Source organism: Neophocaena asiaeorientalis, unplaced genomic scaffold (genome assembly GCF_003031525.2).
Source record: "Neophocaena asiaeorientalis asiaeorientalis breed wild unplaced genomic scaffold, Neophocaena_asiaeorientalis_V1.1 scaffold87, whole genome shotgun sequence".
NCBI lineage: Eukaryota > Metazoa > Chordata > Mammalia > Artiodactyla > Phocoenidae > Neophocaena > Neophocaena asiaeorientalis.
The window spans coordinates 4,755,691-4,769,111 of NW_020175432.1; the positions used below are offsets into that span (position 1 = coordinate 4,755,691).

At 48.5% G+C, this 13,421-nt stretch overlaps 1 protein-coding gene across 1 annotated transcript in view; it reads right to left on the reverse strand.

Moving 5' to 3' along the window:
- The window catches only part of SYCE2 (synaptonemal complex central element protein 2), a 14,299-nt gene extending 2,076 nt beyond the window's left edge, over positions 1-12,223 (reverse strand). Inside the window, exons 1-4 of the mRNA XM_024767356.1 lie at positions 12,193-12,223; positions 11,460-11,575; positions 1,628-1,838; positions 131-319 (exon numbers count right to left, since the gene is read on the reverse strand). Coding sequence (XP_024623124.1) covers positions 131-319; positions 1,628-1,838; positions 11,460-11,575; positions 12,193-12,207 — 531 coding nt within the window. The 5' untranslated portion in view covers positions 12,208-12,223. The remainder of the gene's footprint in view (positions 1-130; positions 320-1,627; positions 1,839-11,459; positions 11,576-12,192) is intronic.
- Positions 12,224-13,421: the final 1,198 nt, after the last annotated feature.

Below are 13,421 nucleotides of genomic sequence, written 5' to 3' on the forward strand. Positions count from 1 at the left end.
TGGCCCCTGTGGGGTTTAGGGCCCGGTGGTGCTAACGTCCTTGTTCTCTGTTGACATTTACTTTCACCTTAGCTGCTACAACTCTCGTTCCTCTGGCGGCACCCATGTGCATGCATGAGTTCAGTCCTACCTCAGGCTGGCCGCACAGGTCTTTGTACATGGTCTCCACGCTGTGGCACACTTCTTTGAGCTCTGTTTCCAGGTGACTGATCTTTGCCATTTTTTGGGTGAACTCTTGAAGCTTTTCCTGAATGATCTTGTTGTGGTGATTATAAATCTGATACATCCTCTCCTCTAGCTTCTCTGTCAGGTCTGAAACCTTTGAAAGAATAAGATGTTCTTGGAAAGTCAAACAAGAGGCATCACAAGACATTTGTTCTAGCTGGCTCTTTAAGATTTCTGCAATTTATCTTATAAAAGTGGTAAAAACAACTCCTGTGACTGGAGGTGAAATTGCCTATATGTTAAGTTTTTCTTTTTAAAAAGCAAGGTGCGAGAATTCCCCGGTGGTCCAGTGGTAAAGAATCCGCCTTCCAGTGCAGGGGATGCGGGCTCAATCCCTGGTCGGGGAACTAAGATCCCACATGCCGTGCGGCAACTAAGCCCGCGTGCCACAACTATTGAGCTCCCACACCTCAACTAGAGAGCCTGTGTGCCGCAGAGCCCACACACCACAACTAGAGAGAAGAAAACCCTCATGCCACAGCTAGAGAGAAGACTGCGCGCCGCAACTAGAGAGAAACCTGAGCAGACCGCGTGCTGTAAGGAAAAAGATCCCGCATGCCTCAGCAAAGATCCCGTGTGCCGTGACTAAGACCCAACGCAGCCAAAAGAAAAAAATAAAATAAAATAAAATAAATATTAAAAAAAACAAGTTGCAAAATTATGTATATAGTATAAGCTCAACCAGGTTAGGAGGAAAGTACATAGAACAGAGACTGGAAGAAAACATGCAACAAAGTGGCTTCTGGGTGGTGGTATCAGGGTGTTTTTATATTTTTTCTGCTATGTTATATTTTTCTCTACTCTCTAAATTTTCTATGTACAAGGTAGGTAAGGATGGTGGGGGGCAGGGAAAAAAGTCAGCCTGTCATCGAGAGATGACATGTGGAATCCACAAGCTGTCCAGCTCACAGGACCCATTACGCATTCTGAAGAAGCATCGGCGGGGACAACCATTAACACCAGACCTGAACATAACATCAGGCTTTGTTAGACATAAGCCCCAGCCATGTCCAGGGACCTCCACTCTCCTGTCACAAATCATTCAACTTCTGGAGGACAAATGGGTGTGACAATGCAGGTTATGCCTCAATGCCCTCCTGCCACAGCCCTTAGTCCTGGCATGAAGTAAGGGCCTGGGCTGTGGGTGCAGATGAACCTTGGCTTCTTATCCTGGTTCTCTCACTTAGGCAAATTATTTCCAAACCTTACTTTTCCCATCTACAAAATGGGTCCAATCTCTTTGCAGGATTGTTGTAAGGGTGAAATGAGGTACTGCATGCAAATTGCCTAGCACCATGCTGGGAACATAACTGCGGTTCATTCCCTCCCCTTTCACTTTTTACATAAAGAACCCCCTCCCCTTTCACTGGGGCTTGGCAGTATGTAGGGGGAAATCCGTCACCTTGATCCTGAGGCTGTCTCTGAAGTTGGTCATGAGGGCATGGTCCTTCTGCCTGCTCTCGTTGATGTTTTCGATCAGCTCCTGGGCCCTCTTCTTCAGGATGTCGATGCTCGAGTCCAGAGAGGAGAAGTAGGGTCCTGACTTCCCTTCCAGCATCATCAGCTGGCGGTTGGCACTGGAGGTGGCACTAGAGGGGCTAGAAACCTGGCTTCTGAAAGTATAGGAAACGGGGATCAGCGCCAAACTCTGCTGACAGTGGCTGATCTGAATTAGCTCTGTGGTGGGAGGAGAACCTGTGTTGTGTGTCTCTCGTGGGTGACACTTCTTATTTCATTCACACATACACCCCCACCCCCACCCCGAGAGGCAGGGATGGCATCCCATCTTATAACTGTGAAAACAGACCCAGGAGCACAAACAAAATCTGCCCAAGGTTCCCAAACAAGAAGATCTGCCTGACTGCAAAGCCCACAGTCGTTTTATTACACCAACTTGCTGCTTTGAAATGAGCATCAATAATAATAAAAATAGTTTAGATGCTTTCTTAGATGATATTCCTGTCACCAGCCTGCTGAATCCCTTTCCATCCCTTTCTAAACCTACTTAGTGATGCTCATAGCAGCATGCAGACCACCTGGGGCTAGTGTACCCGCGTGTCTCTGCTCCCATCAGGTAAGGTGGCCTGTCAAGAGGTAGTTATGGGGGGCTTCCCTGGTGGCGCAGTGGTTAAGAATCCGCCTGCCAATGCAGGGGACACGGGTTCGAGCCCTGGTGGGGGAAGGTCCCACATGCCGCGGAGCAACTAAGCCCGTGTGCCACAATTACTGAGCCCGTGCTCTAGAGCCCGTGAGCCACAACTACTGAAGCCCGCACGCCTAGAGCCCGTGCTGTGCAATGAGAAGCCACCGCAATGAGAAGCCCGCGCACTGCAACGAAGAGTAGCCCCCACTCACCGCAACTAGAGAAAGCCTGCGCGCAGTAGCGAAGACCCAACACAGCCAAAAATAAATAAATAAAAATTTAAAAAAGAGGTAGTTATGTTAAAAAATAAAAATTTCAAAAATACCCCTCCAAAGAGTTAGTTATGTTTGTCCCACATTGTACACGGCTATAATTATGCAATTCATTAAATATCGTGTTAGCTAGTGACATGTGAAAAAGGGACAGGTGTCTAATAAAGCTAAATGGAATGAATAAAGGTGACCCTAATAAAACATAACTATTAAATCAAGTGTGGGGGAGACAGCTATATATTGGGACCAAGAACATAAAAATCTAGGATCCTGCATACAGATCGCTTTGTCGAGGCCTGTAAGTTTTTGCTCTGCTATAAAAACACAAAAGTGGAAATTGTGGGTAATGCATTATGAATGAGGTTTATGCAAAAAAAATAAAAATGGTGCAATCTGATCAGCAGACCCATTGGTGTTTTAAATTAAGCTAAAATGTTTAAGGTAAGTTGCTTTTTTTTTTTTTTTGGCCATTTCTTTGCTTTATCTGCCATGCACCATGCTAAACTACATGCCTCATCTTGCTGCATCCTCACAGCCATCCTTTGGGGTCTATCCCCATCATCTTTACCTCATAGCTGAGGACACAGGCTCAGCGTGGTTGTATCACTTTCTCAGGATCACCAGCCAGTCTGTGCAGAGCCGGGTGTGGTGCCCAGTTGGCCTGACCCCCAGCCTGTGTCCTGCTTCCCCCAAAGTTCTGTTTCCTCCTCGCCCCCTGAGGTGCTTCCAGCTCTGAATGGCTGACTCGGAGGTGCCAACACAGCAGTTCCTCAACACACCAGTTCACACACAACCATAAAGTCAGCCATGACTGCAAGGCAGGCACAGCTACTTAGAAAAACACGTCTTGATTTTTGGATGCTTCCTCCATACAACTATTTTTTTGACTTCTCCCCGACTGCCTGAGCTCTTCATTTTGGCCCAGGATGCAAGCACAGTGAAACCTGGGTGCATGAGAGCCAGGCTCTCACTGACACAAAAGTCCTCAGGCCTGAGACGCTGGCTGTGTCCTTGTCCTCGTGTATTCCTTACCAGAAGTTTCCTTGCCCCTGGGCCTTTGCATTTGCTCTCTGACTGTGAGACCTAGCCCAGACCACGGCATCTCAAAGCCGCCTATGACCTATGCTTGTCACTGTTCACACCCTTATCTCCCCATTTATCTCTGCATTCCCAGCATCCAGCACATATTAAGTCCTCCACTGTTTGCTGAATGAGTGAAGGATACTGATCTAGTCCTCCCTCCTCTGGCTTCACACAAAGCATGCAAGTTCATCTGCCTCCAAAGCCAGACACTTGTGTTCAGTGCATTTGTCAAGATGAGAAAGCGTGCCTCTGATTAAGGCAGACATTTTATAGCAAAGCCTCATATCAGCTAGAAAACAACAGACCAACTAAAGTCTCCCTGGGCGTTCTTGTTAAAAATGTTTTGCTGTCCCCGGTACCTACCTCTCATGGGAAGAATAATAAAAGTGCATCAAATAAAAGAATGAATGACTAGCAAGGGTTTTCATTACCATCCATGCTTTCATGTCTCCCAAACTTCTTCTTTTTTAAAAAAATTAATTTATTTATTTTATTTATTTTATTTTTGGCTGTGTTGGGTCTTCTTTGCTGCACGTGGGCTTTCTCTAATTGCGGTGAGCGGGGGCTAATCTTCGTTGCATTGCGCAGGCTTCTCGTTGTGGTGGCTTCTCTTGTTGCGGAGCACGGGCTCTAGATGCATGGGCTTCAGTAGTTCTGGCACGCCGGCTTCAGTAGTTGTGGCTCACGGGCTGTAGAGCGCAGGGTCAGTAGTTGTGGCACACAGGCTTAATTGCTCTGCGGCATGTGGGATCTTCCCGGACCAGGGCTCGAACCCGTGTCCCCTGCATTGGCAGGCGGATTCTTAACCACTGCGCCACCAGGGAAGCCTTCTCCCAAACTTCTGAGCTCCCAACAAGGTACCTGACTATCCCCAGGCCCATTCCACTTGGCTGTCCCAGAGGCATTTCAAACTCCTCTAAATTTGCACACCAGGGACTTCCCTGGCGGTCCAGTGGTTAAGACTTCATGCTTCCAGGACTTCCCTGGTGGTGCAGTGGTTAAGAATCTGCCTGCCAATGCAGGGGACACGGGTTCGAGCCCTGGTATGGGAAGATCCCACATGCCGCGGAGCTACTAAGATCATGCGCCACAACTACTGAAGCCCGCGCACCTAGAGCCTGTGCTCCGCAACAAGAGAAGCCACCACAGTGAGAAGCCCATGCACTGCAACGAAGAGTAGCTCCTGCTCGCCGCAACTAGAGAAAGCCCAATGCAGCCATAAATAAATAAATTAATTTAAAAAGAAAAAAGACTCCACGCTTCCAATGCAGGGGATCCCTGGTCGAGGAACTAAGATCCCACATGCAGGGTAGTGCGGCCAAAAAAAACAACAGCAAAAAAAACTGCACACCAGCCCAATGTTGTCCTCCCTCCTCATTTCATTGAATGACACCAAAAGCCACCTGGTTCCCAAGCCAGAAACTTAGCAGTCAGCCTGGAGCCTGGCTTCTCTCTGTCCTTCCAAATCCTGTCACAAAATCCTTTCATTTCCACCTCCTTAATTTCTCCCAAATCTATCCTCTCCTCGCCACCCAACCATTCACAACCCCACGCCTATCATTCTCACCTGGGCCCTAGTGACCTTATAACCGCAATCCGATGTCCCACTTCTGCTCCACAGCCTACAAGAGCCCCTATCAGCTGCAGAAGCAAGTAAATTCCCTAGCACAGCACACAAGGCTTTCCAGGGCCCTGGCCTCCACCTTCTCTTTTCAGACTCCACTCCCAGCAACTTGAAACTTTCCACAATTTCACCAAACTCATCAGCCTTTGCCTGAAATGATTTTTCCTTTCTGTCAACTTCACGAGGCAACGTTTGGAGCATCCTTACCTCACCTTTGCTTTCTAATCACAACACTGCCAGTTTGTACACTAGATTCCCCCCAGGCGCCACTCTGGGCAGGGGCTGCATTGCCTTCATTCCAAAGGCATCACAACCATTTGCCGAATACCTAAATGAATGAGCTGCTGCTGGAGCCAGAGCCAGATGTAACATTCTTGCTCTTAAGCCACTTTGCACCCGAAGTTGCTTTGTTGTCCCAACAGTATAGGATTCTGAAATTAAAATCAATGATAGAACCAGGTGCTTCTTTTTGTGTAATTGCTCACAACCTGCTTGAGCTGCTAACTGTTCAGAGTTGCTCCTTTTTCAAGCTCAAGGGATAAAGCTGGAACTGGTCTTCGTGGCAGCTACACAAATGGTGAAAAATCAGTGGAATTCGGCTCACTCAAATTTCGTTATGGGACAAAGGCCTGCATCAGATGTCTGCAGAGAGCTTCTTGATTTTTTCCCAACCTCTCCTTTGGGGATTTATTCCTTTCCATTTCATTTTTCCTAATACTCAGCAGCTGCGTATAATCAGGATGCTAATGAATCATAGGCTTCCCTGGGCCTGCATTCACCAATTAACTTTAATAAACAAAATGCACCATGTCCTCTCCACCGGCTTCCCCCCATTCCCGGGCCTGCCTCTGTGGCCCAACCCTGGATGGAGGCCAGGGAATGGAAGTCAGCTCAACACAGCAGGCCGCGTGTGCACGGGGTAGGGCAGTGGGGGGTCGGGATGGGGGCTGTGAACACATCCCTCCGCCCATCTATGACGGCCTGTCCTTCTAAGGAGTACCTAATTCGGCTTTGAGGATTAGGACCTAGTTCCCGAGAAGAGCTCAGGCTGGCAGGGGGCCCGGGAACTGCGGAGGAAATGGGTTTAAGCGAAGAGACCATCTGTTCGCTCCAGGTAAAGCTGTGATTGGCAGGCGTGTGAGCCAGAGCCACCCGCTGGTGGGGCCCTCCCTCCATGGCCTCTAACAGATATACAAGTAAACAATCCGCCAGCCACTTATGACCACCGCAGGCGGCAGTCCCAGGAGGGGAGGAAAGCTAGTCAAACATTCAAGGAGGAACACAACAGAATCTTTGGCGCTTGGGCAAAACGATGTTTTGCTGAAGTACAGCCAGGAAGGGGGAAGGTTTGAATCGAAGCTGCGGAGCCCATTCCTTTCACCCTCTGCTCTTCTCGCCTGAAACGTGCTCACATTTTAATCATGTCACTGAGAGTCTGCTGCTGGATCTATTAACTGGTCCTTGCACTGGTCCTAATCCATCTGCTTCTCAGCCCAAAGCTCTTTTGGAACTCCTCGAAGTCTCTCAATGATTCGCAATTGTCTGTGTCTCCTCACCACTTAGATCCCAGTCTAAACACACTATTTGCAGGAAGGTGTTATCAAACTACTTCAGTTATTCTTTTTTTTTCTGGTCTCCAATTGACTGCACTCACCTGGAAACCATTCCGCCCTGCGGTGTTGTTTACAACTGAGGAATCTGGGAGGCAAGAGGAAGCTGGCTTCGTGCGTGGTGCAGTCCTCAGGCGCCCCGTCCTGAGCCTCATTCTATCCCCAGGTGAGCTCCTTCACTGAAGCAGCACCATCTCCAGCCCCTGCCCCCCCCCGAATTCTGCATCAGAAAGTCCAACCCCCATCTTGGACGCATTCATGTGTATTTCTCTGGTCACCTCAGACTCAACAAGGGCAAAATACAACTTGTGCTTCTGCCAGCTGGAGACTGCCCCAAGCCAGAAAGCGGGGAGCAGGAGTGGCAGGGGAAGCCTTGATTTGTAGTGTTTGCCAATTTCCATGGTGCAGAGACTCCCACTATAGCCAATTTCAAGCTACTAACATGAAGTTCCTAAATGCCAGGTTGGGAAGTGATGTGTAGAACCGGCTCTTGCGGGCAGGAGCTGGCTCCAGCACACTGCAGCTGGGAGACATCCTCAGCTCATCACCTTCCTCATGCCTCACTAAATGACCCCCCTCATCTTCTCTCCATCTGCCCTGCTAGATGCCACCCCTGCAGAAGCCTCCCACCTATCTCCCAGGTCCACTCATGCCCCCTCCCACCTATTCTTCACAGAGCAGCCGGTGTCTTTTTATAACAGGAACCTGAGCATGTTACTTCTATGACCCAGCCATTCCCCACCTAGGTATCTACCCAAGAGAAATGAAAACGTGTACATGGGTGTTCATAGCAGCATTACTCACAAGAGCCAAAGAGCAGAAACAACCCAAATTTCCATCAGCTGACGGATGGACAAATAAAACGTGGTACATCCATAATATAGAATATTATTCAGCCACACAGAGGAATGAAGTTCTGATACATGTTACAACAACATGCATGAACCCTGAACACATTATGCTCAGTGAAAGACGCCAGTCACAAAGGACCACATAATTGTATGATTCTACTTATATGAAATATCCAGCAGAGGCAAATCTGTAGAGACAGAAAGTAGAGTTGTGGTTGCCAGGGACTGGGAAGGACGCAGGGACTGGGAGGTGACGGCTAGGGGTCAAAGGATTATTTCAGGGCAATGAAAATGTTAAAAAGTTGACTGTGGTAATGGTTGCAGAGCTCTGTGAATGTACTAAAAACAACTGAATTGTACATTTTAAGTAAGTGAAATGTATGGTATATGAATTATATCTCAATAAAGCTGTTACAAAAAAAAAAAATCCTTAGGATCAAGTCCACAGCCGACAAAATGCCCTGCAACCTAGCCTGTGCTGAGTCCCCCTCTGGCACTCACTCCCCTGCCCACAAGGGAAACATTTTCCTAGCTACTTGAGCTCCTCCATGTCAGTACTTGTTCAGCATATGCCTTTCCTGTCAGATGGAAGCACTGGGAGTGTATGAGCATGTCTGTCAGTGTACCCTGGGTGTCAGTGCTGCCAATCACAATGACTGACATGCTGGCCTTCCCACTGTTTTGTGAACACACCAGGCCTGCTCCTGCCTCAGGGACTTGCTACTTGCAGCTCCCTCTGCCTGGAATGTTTGGAGTCCTGGGCACCTCCTGGCTGGCTCCTCCTCATGTGACCTCCTTAGCGATCTCCAGCTACTCTAAACTCCCTGTCACTCTAGTTGCTCCTTCTCTGTTTTGTTTCTTCACAGCACTTGCCACCAAGTGAAATCACATTTAAAAAAAAATTATCTACCTTTTAGAAAGGCAGCTTGGCAATAGACCCAGGATAGCCAAGACAATATTAAAGAAGAATGAAGTTGGAAGACTGACGCTACTTGATTTCAAGACTTACTATAAAGCTGCAGCGATCCAGATAGTGTGGTACCGGTGAAAGAATAGAAAATAGGTCAATGGAACAGAATAGAGAGCCCAGAAATAGACCCACACATATATAGTCAACTTATCTTTGACAAAGGAACAAAGAAAATTCAATGGAGAAAGGAGAGTCTTTTCAACAAATGGTGTTGGAACAACTGGACATCCACATACAAAAAAAGTGAAGTTGGACACAGACCTTGTACATTTCACAAAATTTTTCTCAAAATAGATATCCCTAAATTAAAACACAAAACTATAAAACTCCTAGAAGATATCATAGGAGAAAATCTAGATGGCTTTGGGTTTGGTGGTGACTTCTTAGATACAATATCAAAAGAAAAAATTGGTTAGTTGGACTTTATTAAAATTTAAAACTTCTACTCTGCAAAAGACACCATTAAGAGAATGAAAAGACAGGTCGCAGATTGGGGGCAAATCTTTACAAAACACAAATCAGATAAAGGACTGACACCCAAAATATATAAAAAACTCTTGAAACTCAGCAATAGGAGAACAAAAAATCCAATTTAAAAATAAGCAAAAGATCTGAACAGATACCTCACCAAAAAAGATATACAGATGTCAAACAAGTATATGAAAAGATGTTCAACTTCATACTTCGTAAAGAAGCTGCAAATCAACACAACGATACCACTACTGCCTGTTAGAATGGGGAAAATCCAAGACACTGACAACACAAAATGCTGGTGAGGATGTGGAGAAACAGGAGCTCTCGTTCATTGAAGACAGGGATGTAAAATGGTTCAGCCACTTCGGAAGACATTTTGGTAGTTTCTTACGAAACTAAAAATACTCTTACCATATGATCTAACAATTGTGCTCCTTGGTATTTACCCAAAGGAGCTGAAAATTTACATCCACACAAAACCTGCATATGTTTATAGCAACTTTATTCATAATTCTAAAACTTGGAAGCAACCAAGATGTCCTTCAATAGGCGAGTAGATAAATAAACTGGGGTACATTGTGTAAATTACTAAGTGTGTGTTACTAAGTGAAAGAAAGTCAACTCCAAGAGAGCAGGAATTCTGATTTGTTCACTGTTGTATCCCCAGCATCTAAAACAGTGTTTGGGTAAAGAAGACCCTTGATAAATGCTTGGTGAATAAATGAGCAAGACAACAATGTCTTTCTAAAGTCATCCATGACACTACTCTTTCTCTCACTCCAACATCGAAGCCCCTAGCAGTTTATGTTAGTTCTATCTTCTTAAATCTATCCAGAATCTGACCACTTCTCTTCACCTACATGGATCCACCCTGGGTCAAGTTAGGGTCATCTTGCACATAAATTATTCCAATTGCCTAATCACTGGCCTCCCCGCTTCCAATCCCGCCCTCAATAATCTATTCTCTACACAGCAGCTAGAGGGAGCCTTTTAGTCCGGAGGACTACAAACTTCTATAAAGGGCCAGATAGGGAGTCTTCTGCTTTGCAGGCCATATGGTCTCAGGTGCAACAATTCACCTCTTTAAAAAAAGTCGAAATGCCTGAGGAGCGGGTTTGAACCCTTCAGTCCTCAGGGAGAAGCTCCAGGGTCTGAGTTCCTTCCTGCTTGTGGGACACCGCACTGGGGTAGGGTATATGGTGAGATTGTTTCCTAGCCTTTCCTACCCACTTTGATGTGATTTTCTTCTCATTTGCCTAATGTGTAGTTATTACTCAGCCAGCCTTTAGGGTTTTTTTGTTTTGTTTTGTTTTGTTTTGTTTGCGGTACGCGGGCCTCTCACTGCTGTGGCCTCTCCCGTTGCGGAGCACAGGCTCCGGACGCGCAGGCTCAGCGGCCATGGCTCACAGGCCCAGCCGCTCTGCGTCATGTGGGATCTTCCCGGACCGGGGCACGAACCCGTGTCCCCTGCATCGGCAGGCAAACTCTCAACCACTGCGCCACCAGGGAAGCCCAGCCTTTAGGTTTTTATAAGAGGAAATTTTTCCATATGTAGCTGTAGACTCTTGGGAGGAGGGGAGTTCACAGGCATCATACTGGGTTGGCCCAAAAGTTCGTTCGGGTTTTTTCTGACCATTTTATGGAACACTCGAACAAACTTTTTGGCCACCCCAATACACAGCTTTTTTGAACAGGAACTGCTATATGATGTTCTTAAGCAATTTCTTCTTCATTTTCAAATTAATTCCAGGTATCTAAGGGCCTCTTCAAAGCAATACTTGGCTGGATTAATTTAGACTGGCTAATGCATATATATAAAAGTTGTTTCCTAGTTGTTAAAAGCTTATTTTATAATTTAGACTTAGCTGATTTAGACTGGCTTTGCATCAGAATAAACAAAATGTATTTTATCAACTTAAAAATAAATAAATAAATAAACGGGTCACCTGTCACTCCCTCCATTTTTTTCCTCAGAGCACTTAGCATCCCCTGACTACTGCATATTCCCAAGTTTATAGACGTTCTCCTAGAACGTCACCTCACTGCTGTGTCCCCAGCACTTCCATCCCACGCACATGGGAGATGCTGGACGAGTATGTGCAACAAATGCGACAAGAGCAGACACTGGTAGGGTCTTGCAGAAGAAAAGGGTGAATGAGAGGGACTCAGGGGTCTGTTTGGACTCGATGGGCCGGGTTCTTCCTCACCTAGCTGGCCCTCGACCAGCCTCCTCTTCGCGGCTCTCCTCGCCTTGCTGCTGCTCCTGGCTCTCTCCCAACAGCTGTGGCTCCTGGTCCTTGCACTCTATCTGGGGCATGTCCACCTGTGAGCACGGCCAGCGCTTGAGAGGTCGAAGGAGGGCGAGAAGTAGTCAGATCCCCCTGCTCCCGCCCCGTCAACCCTGGGCACCTCTGTCTGCCGATGCGGCATGTTGGGGACCCGCAGAAGAGACGGGGGGTGCTGGGACGGGCACCACGAGGACCGCGGGGATCCTGTGCCTGGAGCACAGGAGGACTGAGGTGGGGAGACCTGAAGGGGCCGGGGTGAGGACAGGTGCTCCGGATGGAGTGCTGGGGGGCCTGGGCTAACTGGTGTGCGAGTCGGCTCAAGGCCTTCAAGGAGGGAAAGAGGTAGGAGAAAAGAAGTAAAACGGGTGAGGCGCGTGGATGTCTGAGTCTCTCTCTACCCTACTCCTGCCACTCGCCATGCGTGGAAGTCGGTCCTGCCTGGGCTGTCAGTGCGTCAGTCGCACAATCAGTCGGTTAGTCAGGGCCCGGTAGGTCAGTCAGGAAATCGGAGCCCAGTCGGGCGAGGAGGGGCCGCGATGGCAGGAGACAAACGGCAGGGCTCTGGTTCGTCGGGGAAGCCCAAGATCGCTGCCATTCCCTGCCCGTCCGCCCGCCGCCCGCCGCCCGCGCGAAGGAAACAAGCGCAGCGTACTCCCTGCCGCTCCATTCCGTCTTTTCCCGCCTTCTTGTTCGCGCCCTCTGCGCACGCGCCTCCCCCGCCCCCGGAATGCCCCGCCCCCAAGATGGGCAGCGGTGCGCACTCCTGGCCCCGCCTCTTTCTGGGAACTTGCGCGCGCAGCGGGGCGGGGGCGGCCGTTAAGTGGCGGTTGGGCTGTCTAGGGGCTGCGCGCGCAGCCGGCACCGCCGGGACGAGCCTGTGGTCGCTGAGCGCGCGTGTGCGCATGTGTGAGGTTCCAGGGCCCAAGGTCAGTAGGGGAATGGTGAGAACCGTTCATCTGCTCTGCCCGGAGGTCTTTCCAATAAAAAATTCTGACCTTTGCTGTCCCTTGATTACGACCTATTGCCCTCAGTGAAAAAGTTCATGCAGTTACCACCTTGAATCAGTTACCTGCACTCCAAAACCAGAAGCTCCTTGAAAGCATGGGGGCCTGGCCCTTAAGGGTTGGGCCCATACCCCTTAATAATAAGAGTAATAACAGTAATGAATTAATAGTGACAACAATAATAGTAATTGGCACACAAGGAGCCACAGACTGGGAGAAAGTATTTAACTTGTATCCAGTATCTACAAAGACCTCTTGCAACTCAGTGAGACAGAAAAACCCCAGTTAAAAAATGGGCAAAGGGGACTTCCGTGGTGGCGCAGTGGTTGAGAGTCCGCCTGCCGATGCAGGGGACACGGGTTCGCGTCCCGGTCCGGGAAGATCCCACATGCCGCGGAGCAGCTGGGTCCGTGAGCCATGGCCGCTGAGCCTGCGCATCCGGAGCCTGTGCTCCGCAACGGGAGAGGCCACCAACAGTGAGAGGCCCGCGTACCGCAAAAAAAAAAAAAAGGCAAAGGATTTGAAATGGTTGGCCAAAGGCCCTGAGGTCTGAGCAAGCTCAGTGCCTTTGAGGAGTAGCCAGGCCTGGTGGCGTGAGCAGGGCTGGGGGGAAGCAGTGGGTGAAGGATGAAGGGTTGGGACTTCATCCCAACTGACTGGGAAGGAGATGGAGCTCCTTTTCAGGACACCTGTCACATTGCTCACAAAAGGGAGACAGTGGGAATCTGCTCACATCGCTCAGCCCTTCTGTGCAGGGCTCTGTCCCTGGCCACACACTAGAGCACACACCTTAACACCTACGTTCTGGAGAACTGGGTTTCAATCTGGGCTCTTACCAATGGGGGTGATCATTAAACTGCCACTCACTCTCAAAACC